The following is a 17,933-nucleotide window of genomic DNA, read 5'->3' as shown; positions in this document are numbered from 1 at the left end:
GTATAATTTTGAATTTCCTAAACTTTGTAAAAATGAGCATCAGAACTCAGTGTGCTTGTGATCTTTATTCATTCTTTCTAACCACAGTTACGCCTCTGGTGAAGTTTTTGAAGGCTGTTTTCAAGATAACATGCGTCATGGTCATGGTCTCCTACGAAGTGGAAAGTTGACTTCATCTTCTCCCAGTATGTTCATTGGCCAGTGGGTAATGGATAAGAAAGCAGGATACGGTGTCTTTGATGATATCACTAGGTACAGTACCCTGCTTCTAATCTCACAGTTTAGTGTGAGAGGATAAGGTTCCTCTACTTCTTCAAAAACTGATGTTTTTATGAAGGCTGAGCACCTTAATTTGACAGTACTTCAAACATTTTTAATAAGACAGAGTTGTCAGGTGTCATTTTATGCATTTGTTTGTGAACCAAACAACAGGTTACTTCTTTACAAGATCAAGATCATTCAAAATTAACATTGGTACCATTTTCCTTAAAGCTTCACACATAAAAAGCTTTTAGTGTCTCAAAGAGGCTACCAAACCTTTGACTGTTATACAGAGACAAACCTTTAATGCAGTCAGTAGGTAACAGGAGTAAAAGGTTAGGAGGATCAATGGAAATTCCCTTTTGGGGTCATAGAATAGTATCTAAACACCTTTCTGCCTAGGTCTTCCTATCAGATTAGAGACTTGTAACCATGCCAGCAACCCAGGAATCAAGCTTGGTTAAATTCAATTAACTTGGGGAGGAATATAGTTCTTTTGCCTCTGTATTTGGTTTGGCCTGATTTGCTTTTGGACTAAATATATACTCTTCTTCTCATATTATTGTCATAATGTGTGATTTAAAAATTTTTGCTGTTATCACTAAAATCCATTAACATGCAGTTTGTACTAATTTTAATTTTTTTAGTGGAGATTAGTAAGATTTCTCGACGTTTCAGTTGGTGAAGAATGAACCTTCTTTTATGATAAATCCCATTTCTTTTAAGTTAGTAAACTTTTGGGTGAGAAAATATTGTGCATAGGTTTGAGCCTACCTTTTGAGTGACTCATTTTGATGACATTATTTAGAGTTGAATTCTTGGCATTAATTAAATATTTTAAGGTTATCAAGGAAGTACTGGAAGTATATACAGATCTATGTCTGTTAGACTATAATGTTAAATTCCTGAGAGAACATTGCTCTGAGTGGGATATATTTTACAATCACATTGTCCCATGTTTGAGGAGACAGAGTTGACCACTTTGACTAGAGAAATGGAACAGATACCAACCTAGGGGTGATGCTTGGTACCTCCCATGTGATAATTGTTTTTCTCCCACCTCATCTTTGTCATCATTGATTTTTTATTTCATTTCTTTTTTTTCTCCTATTTCTTTGCAGAGGGGAGAAGTACATGGGAATGTGGCAAGATGATGTGTGTCAAGGGAATGGTGTGGTAGTTACCCAGTTTGGATTATACTATGAAGGCAACTTCCACCTTAATAAAATGATGGTGAGTGGAATATTTTACATATAGTTACTGTTGACTTTTTGAAACTCCTATGTCCTTAACTTTTTAACTCATCTTTTTATTAGTGTTCTACCTTTCCTAGTACTGTTTTTCTTGTCTTAAGATTATGTAAGGCTCTGGGGGATGTGACTGTGGGTATCCTAAGTTACTGTGTGTTTTATGTGTTGTGATTTTTGTTTTGTTTCTTCACATAGGGAAATGGAGTTTTACTTTCTGAAGATGATACTATCTATGAGGGAGAATTTTCAGATGATTGGACCCTGAGTGGAAAGGTTGGAAACTTCTTTCTTTCTCTGATAATCTTTTACTAATTTTTTCCTGACCTTTAAAAAAGCTAACCTATAATAAAATTCACCTGTTTTAAGCATACATTTCAATGATTTTTAGTAAATACGCAGAGTTGTGCAACCATTACCACCATCCAGTTTGAGATCATTTCCATCACCCAAAAAGATTTCCTTCACCATCTCCTGCCCATTTGCAGTCACTCCCTGGTTCCACCTCCAGTCCCAGACAACCTCTGATGGACTTTATAGATTTGCCCTTTCAGGTCCTTTCATATAATTGGAATCATACAGCAAGTATTCTCTTCCCTGTGGCTTCTCACATTTAGTATGTTTTTGAGGTTTTTCTATATTGTGGCATATGCAGTGCTTTATTCCTTTTTATTACTGAATAAAAACCACATTTTGTTTATCCCTTCACCACTTGATGGGCATTGGATTATTTCCAACTTTAGACTGTTTCCAACTTTGGGCTACTATGAATACTGAAGTTGACTGCAACTTCTTCTTTTTATAGTTGAAATATGGTTGATTTACAATATTGTGTTAGTTTCAGGTGTACAGCATAATGACTCAGTATTTTTGCAGATTATACTACATTATAGGTTATTACAAGGTAATGGGGATAATTTCTTGTGCTATACAGTATATCCTTATTGCTTATCTATTTCATATATAGTTGTTTGTATCTGTTAATCCCATACCCCTAATTTGTCCTTATACCATCCACTCCCCTTTGGTAACCACAGGTTTGTTTTCTGTATGTGAGAGTCTGTTTCTGTTCCATTTACATTTAAAACTTCTTGTGTGAACATGTGTTTTCATTTCTCTTGGGTGGATACCTAGGAGTGCAATTGCTGGGTTGTATGGAAAATTGATGTTTAACATATTAAGAAACTGCCAAACTGTTTTCCAAAGTGGCTGCATCATTTTACATTCCCATCGTCAGTGTATGAGGATTCTAATTTATTCACATCTTTGCCAGTATTTTTTTTTTCCTCTTTGTCATTCTAGTGGGTGTGAAGTGATATGGTTTTAATTGACTTTCCCTAAATGACTAATAGACTCATTATAGAGCATATCTTCATGTACTTACTAGCAATTCATCTGTCTTCTTTGATGAAATGTATATTCAAATATTTTGATATTTTAAGAATTTGCTTGTTTATAGTCTTATTGAATTTTAAGGATTTCTTTATATAGTCTGGATACAAGTTCTTTATCAGATACAAGGTTCACAAATATTTTCTTGTAGTCTGTCTTGTCTTTTTGTTTTCTTAATAGTGCCTTTTGAAGTACAAAAGTTTTTAATTTTAATGAAGTCCAATTTATCAAAAAAACTTTATGATGAATTATGCTTTTGATTTCATATCTAAGAAATCTTTGCCTAACTCAAGGTTACTAAGATTTTCTTCCGTGTTTTCTTTGAAAAGTTTTATAGTTTTAGCTCTTATGTTCTATGTCTATGATTCATTTTGAGGTAATTTGTGTATGATATGAATTAAAAGTCTAAATTGATCTTTTTGCATGTGGGTATCCAATTGCTTCAGCAAGTTTTCCCATTGACTTTTCTTGACACCTTTGTTGAAGTTAATTCACTATAAAATGTGTTTATTTTTGGACTCTGAATTATATTCCATTGATCTACATGTCTCTCCTTATGCCAGTACCATGCTGTCTTGATTACTATAGATTTCTAGTAAGTTGTGAAATCAGGAAGTGTAAGTTTTCCAACTTTGTTCTTTTTAATAATAATTGTGGCTATTCTGGATCCTTTGCCTTTCTATATAAATTTTAGGACTGGCTTGTTAAAATCTGCAGTAAAGCCTGCTGAGATTTTTATAGGGATTATTTTTACTCTACAGATCAAATCTACTCTACAGATCATTGGGAAGAATTACCATCTTAATAATATTGAATCTTCCAATCCATGAATGTGGAATGTCTCTCCATTTATTTAGATCTTCTTTAATTTCTATCAGCAATGTTTTGTGGTTTTCAATGTGCATCTCTTGCATATCTTTGGTTAAATTTATTCCTAAGCATTCTTTTTGATGCTATTATAGAGAGAATTATTTGCTTAATTTTATTTTTGGATTGTTCACTGCTATTATATAAAAATACAATTGATTTTTGTATTTTGTTCTTATATCCTGAAACCTTGCTGAATTCATGTATTAATTCTAGTAGGATTTTTTTAATGGATTTCTTGCATACAGGATCATGTTGTCTGCAAATAAAGACAGTTTTACTTCTTCTTTTGCCATCTGGAAGGATTTTTTTTTCTTGTCTGACTGCACTGGCTAGACTCTCCAGTAGATGTTGAATAGAAGTGGTAAGGGTGGACATCCTTGCCTTTTTCCCTGTTTTAGGGGAAAAGCATTAAATCTTCCACCATCAAGTATAATGTAGCTAAAGGTTTTTCATAGATTCATCAGATTGAGATAGTTCCTTTCTATTCCTAGTTTGTTGAGAGTTTTTATTATGAACAGGTTTTAGATTATGTCAAAGGGCTTTTTCTGTGTCTACTGAGATGATTATGTGGTTTTTGTTCTTTATGCTATTAATACAGCATATTATATTGGCTGCTTTTCTGATGTTAAAGTAACCTTGTTTTCCTGGGATAAATCATACCTAGTCATGGCATATAATCCTTTTTATATATTGCTAGAATTAATGCTAATATTTTGGTGAAGATTTTTACATTTATATTTATTAGGTATTTATTATATTTATGTTTATAGTTTTCTTTTTTCATGATGTTTGTCTTTGGTACTGAGGTAATACTGGCCTCATAGAATGAATTGGGAAGGGTTCCCTCCTTCTCCATTTTCGGAAAGAATTTGTAAAGCCTTAGTGTTATTATTGCTTCTTCGAATGTTTTAGAGAATTCACCAGTGAAATCATCTTGGCCTGAGCATTAATTTGTGAGAAGATTTTTAATTTCTAATTTAATTTCCTTACTTCTAATTAGTCTATTCAGACTTTTCATTTCTTCTTGAGGCACTTTTGGTAATTTGTTCCTCTTAAGGAATTTTTCTATTTCATCTAAGTTACCTAATTTATTGGCATAAAGTTGTTCTCTTAGTATTCCCTTCTAACCTTTATAATTTTTGTAAGGTTGGTGTAATGTCCCATTTTTTGATTTTGTAATTTTATGTCTTCTCTTTTTTTTTTCTTGATCTAGTTAATTGTCTTTTTTTCTTGATCAGTCTTATTAAGTGTTTGTCAAGTTTGTATATCTTTTCAAAGAAGCAACTTTTGGCTTCATTCATTTTTGTCTGTTTTCTATCTCATTGATTTTTGCCCTAATTTTTATTATCTCCTTGCTTTGGGTTTAGTTTGCTTTTTCTAACTTTGTGAGGTGGAGTTTTAGATTACTGATTTGAGATCTTCCTTATTTTATAATATAAATGTTTACAGCTTTAAATTTGCCTCTAAGTACTGCTTTAGTAGCATCGCATCAATTTACATAAGTTGTGTATTCATTTCATTCAGGTAAAAATATTTTACCAATTTTTCCTGTGATTTTTCTTTAATCCATGGATTGTTTTCATATACTTTTTGCACACGCATGTACATACACCTTTTTAAAAAGAATTAGGGACTAGTTAAAAATGAAAATGTTAACCATTTAGTGCTTTTTTTTCTTGATTTTTAAGATTGAAAATATTTCCTCTAATTCCACATTTTTTCTGACTTTACCTAGGGAACATTGACTTTGCCAAATGGAGACTACATTGAAGGTTATTTTAGTGGAGAATGGGGATCTGGGATAAAAATCACTGGAACGTACTTTAAGCCTAGTCTGTATGAGAGTGATAAAGACAGACCTAAAGTTTTGTGAGTAACTAGTGTTAATTATGGATTAATTATTGAATGTTTTGAGTTGTCTTGCTTTTATCAAAGCTGGTTAATATTTCAAATGCAGGACAAGTTTTTTAATTCTTTTTTTCTTTAAACAATGTATAACCTTGAATTGTAAACTGAAACTGCTATAGATAGCTAAATCTGTATTCTTGGCTTAGTTTATAGCTGTAGAGCTTAAATGTTTAAAATGATGAAAGTTCTGTGTGTGGGAATAATCTTACTGTTAATGGTGCAGGTATCCAAGTTGATTGAAAGAGAGATTTTAAATGGAAGCCCTGCACAACTTGATTTTGAAAAGTAAAGGTCAATCCTATATATACACTAATACGCTGCATATATTGGGAAAAGTCAAAGTCTTTTAAGTGTATGATGTTTTTCCTCCAAGTTTTTGGCATATGTTTATTTCCCTTTATTGTTTCCAGCTTTAGCTTTGTTTTTGTATTTTGATAGCATCTCAGATTCTTTGTTTTCATGGGAGCTTCATATACTTTCTGTACCATGTTTATTCTTAGTATTTTTAGAACCCAGTATGTAATGCATTTCACAGTTCTCAGTATGAGATGTGCAAGGCACAGAAAGTCCTCATTTTAGCAGGGATCAATTTTGCAACATCAATTCTGTGGAAATGTAGAAAGCAAAGGAGTCAGTTCTGATGTGCTTCCTACTTAATTCATATACTTTAGTATCTAATAAACACTAAGTAGCTAAAAACCATCCATTTAAATTTTTATTCAGTTTTTAAACAGTGGAACCACCATCAGTTTAGGCAGTTTTTGTCACAGAAATATTTGCAGTTGTATATTAGAAAGTTTCTGTTCTTCAGGGTTTTTGCACAAAATAAGTGATTAATGAGAGGCTGACGTGACCTTATTAGCAGGAAGCTTGGAAACCTGGCAGTGCCGGCTGATGAGAAGTGGAAAGCAGTGTTTGATGAATGTTGGCATCAGCTCGGCTGTGAGAACCCAGGCCAAGGGGAAGTTTGGAAAGCGTGGGACAATATTGCTGTGGCCTTGACTACCAGTCGGCGCCAACACAGAGACAGGTGCGTGAATGCCTGCCCAGCATAGGGCAGAGCCTGGTAGGAAGACGAAACTTAAAACCAGTAAGTTGTCAAGGCTTCCCACATTTAGTTTTTAAATATAACTTAAAAGTCAATTATGTACTTCTGGGTAAGGATGGATAAAACACACCTCCTTGTATTTGCTACTGAACTCAACTATAAAACCTAGGCAGAATGCATGGACATTTATTTGAAACTCTGAAAAGTAAATATCAGCAGGTGTTTTGGGGAAGAGCAGCTGAATTTAGAGTACCACCCAACCAGTGGTGAGTTTACTGGGTTTCTTAACTTCAATATTCCTCATCCTAAACCCAGTATAACCTGAAACTAGAAACAAGCACTGTGGTGCAGACAGACAGAGATCCAGAAAAACCCCTCTGTTTCTGGCTCAAGATGCAGAAAAGAGACTTCCTAAAGCTCAGAAAGAGTGGAGGAGGTACACTGGGTTTTCTCTCTCTCCTCCTTCTCCCCTTTCTCATGCCTCAGTCTGCAGGCACTTCTGTGGCAGGGGCAGTGATGGCTGCAGCTGGAGCAGCCATGAAACAGGATGTGTGCAGGAGCCAGCACTCTTGCAGGAGTAGACCCTTCTTCTCCCTTGATGGATCATCAGGTCCAAGAGTCCCGGCCAAACCTCATTGCTCTTTGGCCTCTCTCTCTATCCTCCTACCACTTCATGGAAGTGGGCAGTTTCTGGCTGGAGGACCTACAAGGGGAATCAGAAAATGCTGGGGAGGTCATGGAAAGAGAGGAGCTCTGGAAAGCAACCCTGTAAAGTTGTTTATGAACTCCTGGATTCACCCCAGACCTGCATGTGTGGATTTGATCCGAATCAGCCAAACACTTTGAGAACTCAGCTACTAAGTTGACTTCCACCTAGGTCCCAGACTAACATCTCAGTGGTACTCACAGAACAGACCCAGATAGGACTGCAAAGCCCTTGAGAAGTGAGCTAACATTGGAACCACAGCCCACAGATGGCTGAAACAAAAGTATCAGCTGTTTCAGAGATTCCCAAGATCACCTACACGTTCAGTGATTCACTAGACAGACTCATAAGACTCAACATATAGTCGTACTCACAGCTAAGAGTTATTACAGCAACACAGTAAGGCTCCACAGCCCAATCATAAGGGAAGAAGACACAGGCAGAGTCTGGAGGAAGCCATGTGCAAGCTTCCCATGCTCTGTCCTTTCTGTGAGGGGTCACACAGAGCACACTCTCTCCCAGAGCAGTAAAGTGCAGCCACACGTATACAATGTTTCTGCTCAGGGAAGCCCATCAGAGATGCAGTGCCCCAGATTTTTACTGGGGACTAGTCACATAGGCATCTTGTGCTTAGCAACTACCAAAATTCCATAGTCCCAGAAGGAAGCAGATGTTCACCACAAATGACTTTGTTAGTACAGTCTATGGACAGCAAAATATCCTTATCAGTTAGGAAATGTTTCATATTAGTATAGGGAACTTTTAGAAAGCTTAGTTCCCAGGTACCAGCCAAGGGCCAACTTTTTAAGCAGGTCCTTGTAAAGATAACAGTTTCAGTTCTACTATGTTTACTATGTTATGGATGGCAACATTCTCCATTAGGATATAAACAAGACCCAAAATCTCGTAACATAATACTCAAAATGTCCAGGAAATAAACCAAAATTACATGGCAATCAAAGAACCATGAAAACCTCAACTCATTTGGGGAAAGACAATCAATAGACATCAACAACCCCCTACCATAGATTTTGGAATTATCTGACAAGAACTTTAAAGCAGCTATTATAAAAATGCTCAAATGAGCAATTGCAAACATCCTTGAAACAAGTATTAAAATTGAAAGTATCAGCAAAGAAATAGAAGATATAAAGATGAACCAAATCAAAATTTTTGAATTGAAAAATACAGTAACCAAAATTTTAAAAATCACTGGGTGGGGTCAGTAGCAGATTAGAGATTACAGCAGAAGAGTCAGTAAATGTGAAAATAGATTGGTAGAAATTATTTAAAATGAACAACAGAACGTGAAAAAAAAGTGAATAGAGCTCTAAGGACCTGAGAGTCTAATATTTGTGTCCTTGGAATCCCAGAAGGAAAGGAGAAAGATTGTGGGGCTGAAAAAATATTTGAATAAATAGTGGTTGAAAGGTTCCCAAGTTTGGTGAAAGACATAAACCTACACATTCAAGAACTGAACAAACGGCATCCTAGAAAAAACCAAATATCCATGTACAGACACGTTACATTCAAATTGGAAGGAAAAAATCTTGAAAGCAGATAGAGAAAAATTTTGCATTACGTATATGAAAACATCAATTCAAATGGCTGCATATTTGTCGTCAGAAACCTTGGTGGTCAAAAGGAAGTCGCACAACAATTTTGAAGTGCTGAAAGAAAAATTACAGACGTACTCTTCATTTCTCTTTTTCTACTTTTTTCTTATTTTCTTCCCTTTTCTCCTTTTCCTTTTTCCTGCTTTTGTTTTTCTCCATCTGCCATTCTTCATATTTCCTTATTTAACTTGGCCAGTCACTTCTGCAGGCATTGACTAGCATTCATATCTAAAGAACTTGCTAATCCCTACAGTATAGGAAGCAGGTTTTGTTTTGTTTTTTCCTGTGTTTGGGATAAATGGGAATTGATTATAGTGTTTCATTCATGAAGTTTATAATTTTTACCTCCTACTCTTTCTATCAGTAGAAAAAATGGAAACTCTCAGGATTGATTAAAGCTGTGGACCTGCCCTTGTGTGGGATGCAGTTGGTCACCCTTCTCTGATAGAGCCCATGTGCATAGACATTGAGACTTGAGCCCTACAGTTAACCTTGGTTAACTCTTGTTGGGTGTTTCCAATAAGTAAGAATGAAAGAACTTTTGTATAAAACCACCTTGCTGCCACAAAGGTCTTATTTGTTTATCTAAACCAGTATCATAATGATAATTGTGCACTGTTTCTAATTTCTCATTGATTGTAGTCTTGTAGAGTGCCATTACCAAAAATTTCAGTTGATGACTAGTATGTGTTTTATCTTATCCTCTTCATCCAGAGCTTCCCTTTTACCCATTGTGTGCTTACCGCACCACTGTTGTGGCATCCACATTATCTCCTTACTTCTTGAGCTCATTTCCACTTCAGCCTTTGCCATTTGATTTATTTTCCTTAATCCTTAGCTCTCCCTCTCCCCTTTATTCCATTTTTATTATCACTAACAAGTCTATCGCCAGTTTTCTCTTCAAGCTAACATTGTAGTATTTTCCAACACCATGGTTTCTGTTGGTGCAACATCTTCATTAATTTATTGTGGTTGGTGTGGAGTAACATTAAATGCTACTTTGAATGACTGTTACATAAACCTAACAGCAGGTCAGTTACCAATTATGCACACATTTGGGCTGAACACTGTGCTGGATGCTCCATTTCATCCTGAGTTGGTGACGGCGCTTCACGTGCACTCACAATTATCTTGCTTTCTTGAAATATATGATAGGCTTTCTTTTCTCTTTTTATAGTCCAGAGATATTAAGTCGTTCACAGACTCAGACACTAGAGAGTTTGGAATTCATTCCTCAGCATGTTGGTGCCTTCTCTGTGGAGAAATATGATGACATCAAGAAATATTTAATAAAGGTAAACAAGAGTCAAAACCATACCAGTCTTGTGAATTAATGATACAACTGACATGATATATCATTCAAATGTACTCACAGTTTATTGTTACTCATATCCTGTTTTTGCTTTTGAGGTATGTCTTTCGTTAGTTCTCTGACTACTAAAAGCACATTTCTCCCTAAAGATTGACCTATTGTGATAGAACTTTATAAGTTTTGTAAAGTGTTCAAGGGGGTTCTGGACATCTGGGGTCAGAGTTTACGATGGCTTTTTGTTTGTAACGTTAGCAAACTAGAGATTGTATAAATAAAGCATGCTGCCCTCACCCCATGGTTATGCTGTCTTTGCTTGCTTCTCAAACCCTGTGAGATCAGCCCACAATTTAAAGAATGACATGTATTGACATGGGGGTGCAGGAAGGAGTATTAGGAGAAATCAAGGGAACTGAACAGTGATTGTTTCAGAGCATAATCAACTGTCATTATTCAGTTTTCTGGAAAGTAATATTTCATATATTTTTCATGACGTTTAAGGTATGTTAGAACCTTTCTTTTTTTTTTTTTCCTTCGGCCGTGCCATGTAGCATTTGGGATCCTAGTTCCCCGACCAGGGATCGAACCCGTGCCCCCTGCAGTGGAAGCGTGGAGTCCTAACCAGTGGACCTCCAGGGAATTCCCTTAGAACCTTTCTTTTAATATTCTTTATCAGTATATCCAAAGCTACCTTCCCAAAATGTTAAAAGGATTCTTTAAGAATAGGGACTCCATATAATTTGGGTAGACTCAACACTTTCAGAAAAGTTGAAGTATTTAAATTTTCCTCGTCCAAAGGTAGACTCTTGACAGTTTGAAAACTGCTCATCATTTATGAAAGTGTTTCTTTTTTTGATCGATCAATTGTTTCTGCTGTTAATGCACACTGACTGGCTGCGTCGATTCTCTTGCTGCTCAGGCCTGCGACACTCCTCTGCACCCACTGGGCAGGCTCGTGGAGACACTGGTTGCAGTGTATAGAATGACATATGTGGGTGTGGGAGCCAACCGCCGGCTGCTGCAGGAGGCTGTGAAGGAGATTACGTCCTACCTGAAGCGAATTTTCCAGCTGGTGAGGTGAGAGATCTTTTCACTGAAGTCATCAAGAAAATGGTTTTATGCCGCAGATCCTTCAATAGATTAAAGAATGAAAGCATGTTTTTACTTTGTGTTTATGCTATAACTATAAAAAAAGATGGACGTTAGCCCTTGTAACTTACTTCCTTTATGTCTTTCTTACTCATTGGGGATAATAGAAGGCTAAAATAAAATTTTTTAATACCAATGTTGGTATGAAATATAGTAGTCTTATTTGGATTTAATCTCTAGGCAAAATCATGTCTCTAAAGCCTAGCCACAGAGAAGATAAAGTCTAATGTGAAGTTTTAGCCCTGAGTATTTATGTCCTATTCCTTGACAACAGCCTGTTTGTTCACTTTATTCAACAAATGTTTGAGTGCATCTATGTGTTAGCCACCATTCTGGCCCTTGGAGGAATTTATCAGTAAACCAACCCCCCCAAAAAAAAGAGAGAGAGAGAAAATCTGCACTCTCATGGGGCTTCCATTCTACTGGGGACAGGGTAAACAGAATATGTAATATGTGAGATGATGATTCATGTGATGGAGGGGAAGAGAATGGAGCTGGAGGTGAGATGCTACTATTTTAAACGGAAGGTCAAGGAGACATGACTAATAAGGTAATATCTGAGCAGAGACTTTGAAGAAGGTGAGAAAGCAAGCAAGCATCTTTTCAAAGGAGAGTTTCAGGCAGCAAGCAAGTTTGGAACTTACGAAATTCAAGATATTTTACTGGGTTTAAGCCAACAAGTAAATAGTGTATTGAGATAGTTATACAAAAGTTTATGAATTTGTCCCAGAAAAACCTCCTTATATTATTTAGCCTCAAAACTGATAAATGCATTTGGAAATGTTTCAGTTTGGAGGGGGCAGTGTTATCTACTAAAGAGATCGCTGGGCTAGGATTGTTTCAGCTCTGACATTAGCTAGATGGGTGAAATGAAGGTTAAGTTTCCTGAACTTTATAGTTTACTCTAAAATCGAGGCAGGGGCATGGTAAAAGTCTACAAAAATACAGAAGATTGCAAACTGCCTGTAAAGAGTTAAGGTTTAAGTCTGTAAAAATAAAGAGGACAATAATCTTGTTTATGGTTAGAATCTACCATTTGCATACAAGAGGTGGGAAATAAAATCCAGGGAGAATTCAACACCTAGGGAAAAATCCTCAACAATTTAGCAGCTCAATCATTTGGAAAAGTTTTTCAACAGCTTGGCTTTTTAAAAAAATTTTTAAATTTTTGCATGAATTGAGTTTTCATTTTTTCTTAATGTTGGACATTTAATTGTTTATATTCTGAAAACAATGATCTCTTCTTGAAGAGTCAATACACATTGACCTCAGCTGAGATTTGCCAGTAAGAAAAACATATATAATATAGATCAGAATTGTTCATTCTTTAGTAACTAGACAGAAAAAACCAGAACAAATAGATTTTTTAGTGGTGTTATTCATTAGCTAGATTCTTAATTTTATCCTGTAAGAAGCATCAGTTAAGACTCTAAGGAAACTGACTTATTTAGTTGATAGAAAGTTTGGTTTTATTGGTCCTTAAAAGATTAAATAATGGAAATGTGTTTTTACTCTTTTTATCCACTCTAGAGTTGTAATTGTGTAATGATATTCTTTATTCTTCCTTAGGTTCTTATTTCCTGAGCTTCCTGAAGAGGGCACCACAATTCCTCTCTCTGCTCCTCTGCCAACTGAAAGAAAATCCTTTTGCACTGGGAAGTCAGATTCCAGATCTGAATCACCAGAGCCAGGGTGAGTGGAGCTGCGTGGAGATGGTGAAGAAAAGGGTGGGGGGCACCAAGTGATCTTATGCAAAGAATCCCAGGAAAAGTTTTCTCTGGATCTGTTTCCTTCTTTTTAAAATGATACGGTTGGGCGCTTCCCTGGTGGCACAGTGGTTAAGAATCCACACCTGCCAATGCAGGGGACACAGGTTCGAGCCCTGGTCCGGGAAGATCCCACATGCCGCAAAGCAACTAAGTCCGTGCGCCACAACTACTGAGCCTGCGCTCTAGAGCCCGCAAGCCACAACTACTGAAGCCCGCGCACCTAGAGCCTGTGCTCCACAGCAAGGGAAGCCACTGCAATGAGAAGCCAGTGCACCGCAACAAAGAGTAGCCCCCGCTTGCTGCAACTAGAGAAAGCCCGTGCGCAGCAGTGAAGACCCAACACGGCCAAAAATAAATAAATAAATAAATTTATTTAAAATATAAAAAATTTTTAAAAAATAAATAAAATAATATGGCTGGACTTTGTGATCTCTGAGGTTCCTTTTAGGTCTCAAGTTCTGTTAGCCAAACCCCATGAAACTGTAACTACAAATGACTGGGCACAAAGGCCACTGAGCGAAGTAAATCATTCTGCCCTAGGACAACAGAGAAATCAGCCTTAAAATGGAAACAGAGTGGGCTTTCAGTTAGATTTTGAGTTTATGATAAGAATTCACAGTTGGCCCAAGACAAAACTCTGGGGCCATAGGTAGACTTCTCATGTTAACTCCTTACATAAAAGAAGGAATATAACTGCTTCCTTACTCAAAAATTCCCATCTTTACTTTCAAGTTCTAGAAAATAAAGCTCCATGTTTGATTCTGTTTTCAATTTTAAGGTTAATGCTCCTCCCTCTCCCTCCAATATTTTGTAGTTACGTGGTAACAGGTTCTGGGTTACTGCTTCCTGTGCTTCTACCTCGGCTCTACCCTCCGCTGTTCATGCTTTATGCCCTGGATAATGATCGGGAGGAGGATGTTTACTGGGAATGTGTTCTCCGACTAAATAAGCAGCCAGACGTTGCTCTTTTGGGCTTCCTCGGAGTGCAGAGGTCAGTACAGTAATTATGAATGGAACCTAATTGTTTTAACTCAACGTGTGCAAACAGCATTATCGGGAATTTGGTACTTTGATATCTAATTGTATATATGATTTGCAGTTTATTTACCTATCGCATATCTGTCTTCAGCAAAATAGTGATGTTTTAAAATCTCTATTTCTGAGAGTTTTTAGACATGAGTTTGAAATATGAGTATTCTTCTGAATATAAGTAAATAATTTGAGTTATCCTGCCTGATATTTTGCAGTTCTTCAAAGCAAAATACATATATTCACATTTTCAGAAAGTTAATTGCATTCAATCTTTGGCGTTCTTCTTTCCCTTCTTTTCTCTTCTCTTCCCTCCCTCCCCATCTACAATTTCTCATTTAAAAGTTTAGAAGTGCCCTTTTTTTGTTGTAGGACATTGTTTCTTGTTAGTCCAAGGAAATACTAAGTGATTGTACTTTCTAGAAGTGTTAGGATAAAACTGATCACCCCAGCACCCAATAATTATATATTTGTGCTATCAGAAAAAAATGAATGAGCCTTAATTGGAAAGTAAATTTTTTCAGTGGAATGGTTTAATAGTAAAAATGAAGGAACTGTGGAATAGTTACTTTAAATGGGGACAGGGAAGTCAATCTAGTCATTAACTGTTTTTATGGGGACTAATTTACCATAAGGAACAACTTGTATTAACAATGTATGGATTTCGTTTTAGGAAATTTTGGCCAGTGACCTTGTCAATCCTTGGAGAGAGTAAAAAGGTATAGTGGATTTTAGTTTCCTCAGCAAATATGCTTTTATTTGGTGTGCGGGGATTCGAGATAGCAAAACAGTTTCTATTTTACTTCGGTAATATAATACCCAAGCATGAGTTATTCACTGAAGACCTGCATTCTGCCATTGGTATCATTTATGTTTCTTGTTGCTGCATAAGACAGCTTTCCTCTTTGACCTTTATAAATTCTTTTTTTGCAGGTTTTGCCAACCACAAAAGATGCTTGTTTTGCCTCAGCTGTAGAATGTCTGCAGCAGATCAGGTAATCTCTAATTTGTTGAAAATTACATAAATCAAAGGAGCAGTTAGTCTATTAAGATACTGATGAGATCTTATCTTTACCTAAGCTCTAACCCCACCCCCCAACCCCCAAGATGGTGTCAAACTCAGCCTGAAGATCAGAAAGACTCTGAGACATTTGGGTTAACTTTTGCGCTTACAAGGCCCTTGCATTTTCAAAAGTGGTGGAGAACCTACCCAGCAATTTATCTACATAATCGTATCTTTAGCCAAATGGAAATTAACCAAACTTCTTACTCAGAGAAGAGCATGTATTAGGAAAATAAGATTCCACATGGGTAAAAGGAGATGATCTATGACTTAGTGAATTCTTTCATGTGAACCATTGATAGTTGGAGGCTTCTTTCCTCAAAGGACCATAGGATTACAGAGATCATCCCTTCCAGTGACTCCTTTTGCCTGATGTATCCAACTTAAGGCACGTGAGCCCTAAGAGGGTATATTTGTATCAAACAATTAGTATCAAATGGCTCTATTAAGAAAACCATAGGATGTCTTTTCGTCATTTATTTTTATTTTTTAATTTTTTTTTTAACAACAGCACAACATTTACCCCATCAGACAAACTTAAAGTCATCCAGCAGACTTTTGAAGAGATCTCTCAGAGTGTCCTGGCATCACTTCAGGAAGACTTCTTGTGGTCCATGGATGATTTGTTTCCTGTTTTCTTATATGTGGTGCTACGGGCCAGGTGACCAATCTCTTCTGACTTTAATATCAGTGACGTTATTTTAACAAGTCTGCCCCTTGCTTTTCTGAGCTGATGACAGGAACATGCTCCCCCACTGGAAAAACAATCCATTTCTGTTAACCCTTTTCACAACGGTGTTACCTTTTTGTTGAGCTGCTCTTTCTTTTCCTTTCAAATAGATTCAGAAGTAGGATGTACATATAAATGGAAATAACTCTATATCTTTTTCTTGTTGGGCAGGATTAGGAATTTAGGCTCTGAAGTACACCTCATCGAGGATCTGATGGACCCATATCTTCAGCATGGGGAACAGGGTATAATGTTCACCACTTTGAAGGTAAAGGATAGCTATTATTTAATATTTTTTTATGTTAAAATCTCTCCTTCATTTACCATATTATGAATCTGTCATTAACCTTTCTTTTATATAAAACCTTAATGCAAACATTAAGTGCCTTTAGAGCACATACTGTTAATATTTTAAAATATGATAACATATTAAAGTAGAATCATTCTCAAAATACTAAAGCAAATTATTCATTACCCAATCTTCCCTGTAAATTGATCATTCAAATCGTTACAAATCCTTATAAATGTAGACCATCTATGTAAATGTAACTTTAAAAAGGAAACAGAAAGAATTCTTAGTGTCCAAAAAAACATTCAACATTAGAACTATTTAATGGAATTAAGGTAAAACACAGAAGGCAGTAGGTATGTAATGAATATGAATCGCATCTTCTTTCTTTCCCATTTATTGTAACCAGTAGTTTACAAATGAGGTTCTCTGATCTGGGTGCTCTGTAGGGATTGTTGGAAGTCATTTCAGTTCCCCTGCCTTGATTTTTCTTGGAATTTGATACGATCATTGTGAAGTTTATTGGAAGAATAACAAATAGAAAATGGCAAAAATACTTCTGAAAAAAAGAGAGGCCGAACAGATCCACTGTGTCAGTTAATGAAGTGTTATGAAATTACAATAATTAAGGTAGGATGTTGCTGTCATAGGAATAGACAAATACCTTAGTGGAAGGGATAGCTCCCATATAGGCAGTATTATAATAAAAATTTCACATATGAAAATGGAAACATCAAACAAAAATGGAAAAGAGAATTATATAAATGGTCAAAGTATTTGAAGAGCTTATTAGCAGTTTTGGAGGGAGGGTGGCATCAGGGTGGAATCACTCACGTAGAGAATTACAGATGCCTTAGTAAGGTTTAAATATACAAAAAGGGAGACAGAAGAAAAGACAGGCAAATTAAAATGAGAAAAAACTAGAATTTAATATCAGGTTTCTGGCTTGGGCTAATTGTTTAAACTTTTCAACTTAAATATCATTAACATTTATAATAAATAAACTGAAAAGAGAGGGGGCAACTGGGGAAAATATTGGCTACCAATGACTTACATTATTAGTATTTATGTTATATGAAGATCATCTCTAAACATATCACCAAGGAGGAAATGAATTAATATATTTATATAAAAGAAAACACTCAGGGCTTCCCTGGTGGCGCAGTGGTTGAGAATTTGCCTGCCAATGCAGGGGACACGGGTTCGAGCCCTGGTCTGGGAAGGTCGCACATGCCGCGGAGCAACTAGGCCCATGAGCCACAACTACTGAGCCTGCGTGTCTGGAGCCTGTGCTCTGCAACAAGAGAGGCCGCGACAGTGAGGCCCGTCCACCGCGATGAAGAGTGGCCCCCACTCGCCGCAACTAGAGAAAGCCCTCGCACAGAAAACGAAGACCCAACACAGCCAAAAATAAATAAATTAATTAATTCATTAAAAAAAAAATTCCTAAAGAAAACGCTCAACCTCACTGCAGATTTAAAGAAAGTGCCATTTTGTCCCTGCTAAATTAGCAAAAATATTATAAAGTTATACCCAGGGCTGGTGGG

At 36.4% G+C, this 17,933-nt stretch overlaps 1 protein-coding gene across 6 annotated transcripts in view; it reads left to right on the top strand.

Annotated features, from left to right (window-relative positions):
• ALS2 (alsin Rho guanine nucleotide exchange factor ALS2) overlaps nucleotides 1-17,933 on the top strand; it is an 88,907-nt gene that overhangs the window by 68,922 nt on the left and 2,052 nt on the right. For 4 of the 6 annotated variants that reach the window (XM_082397291.1, XM_082397288.1, XM_082397286.1 and 1 more), the window contains exons 21-33: nucleotides 88-252; nucleotides 1,383-1,494; nucleotides 1,707-1,784; nucleotides 5,506-5,639; nucleotides 6,541-6,708; nucleotides 10,226-10,343; nucleotides 11,277-11,434; nucleotides 13,076-13,198; nucleotides 14,090-14,266; nucleotides 14,978-15,023; nucleotides 15,238-15,299; nucleotides 15,879-16,028; nucleotides 16,269-16,365. In XM_082397291.1, the coding sequence (XP_082253417.1) occupies nucleotides 88-252; nucleotides 1,383-1,494; nucleotides 1,707-1,784; nucleotides 5,506-5,639; nucleotides 6,541-6,708; nucleotides 10,226-10,343; nucleotides 11,277-11,434; nucleotides 13,076-13,198; nucleotides 14,090-14,266; nucleotides 14,978-15,023; nucleotides 15,238-15,299; nucleotides 15,879-16,028; nucleotides 16,269-16,365 (1,588 nt within the window). The remainder of the gene's footprint in view (nucleotides 1-87; nucleotides 253-1,382; nucleotides 1,495-1,706; nucleotides 1,785-5,505; nucleotides 5,640-6,540; nucleotides 6,709-10,225; nucleotides 10,344-11,276; nucleotides 11,435-13,075; nucleotides 13,199-14,089; nucleotides 14,267-14,977; nucleotides 15,024-15,237; nucleotides 15,300-15,878; nucleotides 16,029-16,268; nucleotides 16,366-17,933) is intronic. The other 2 variants (XM_082397289.1, XM_082397292.1) reach the window with 1 other exon arrangement.

Source organism: Balaenoptera borealis (assembly GCF_965194805.1).
Source record: "Balaenoptera borealis genome assembly, chromosome: 6".
Lineage (NCBI taxonomy): Eukaryota > Metazoa > Chordata > Mammalia > Artiodactyla > Balaenopteridae > Balaenoptera > Balaenoptera borealis.
This window is presented reverse-complemented; position numbering and strand designations above follow the sequence as displayed.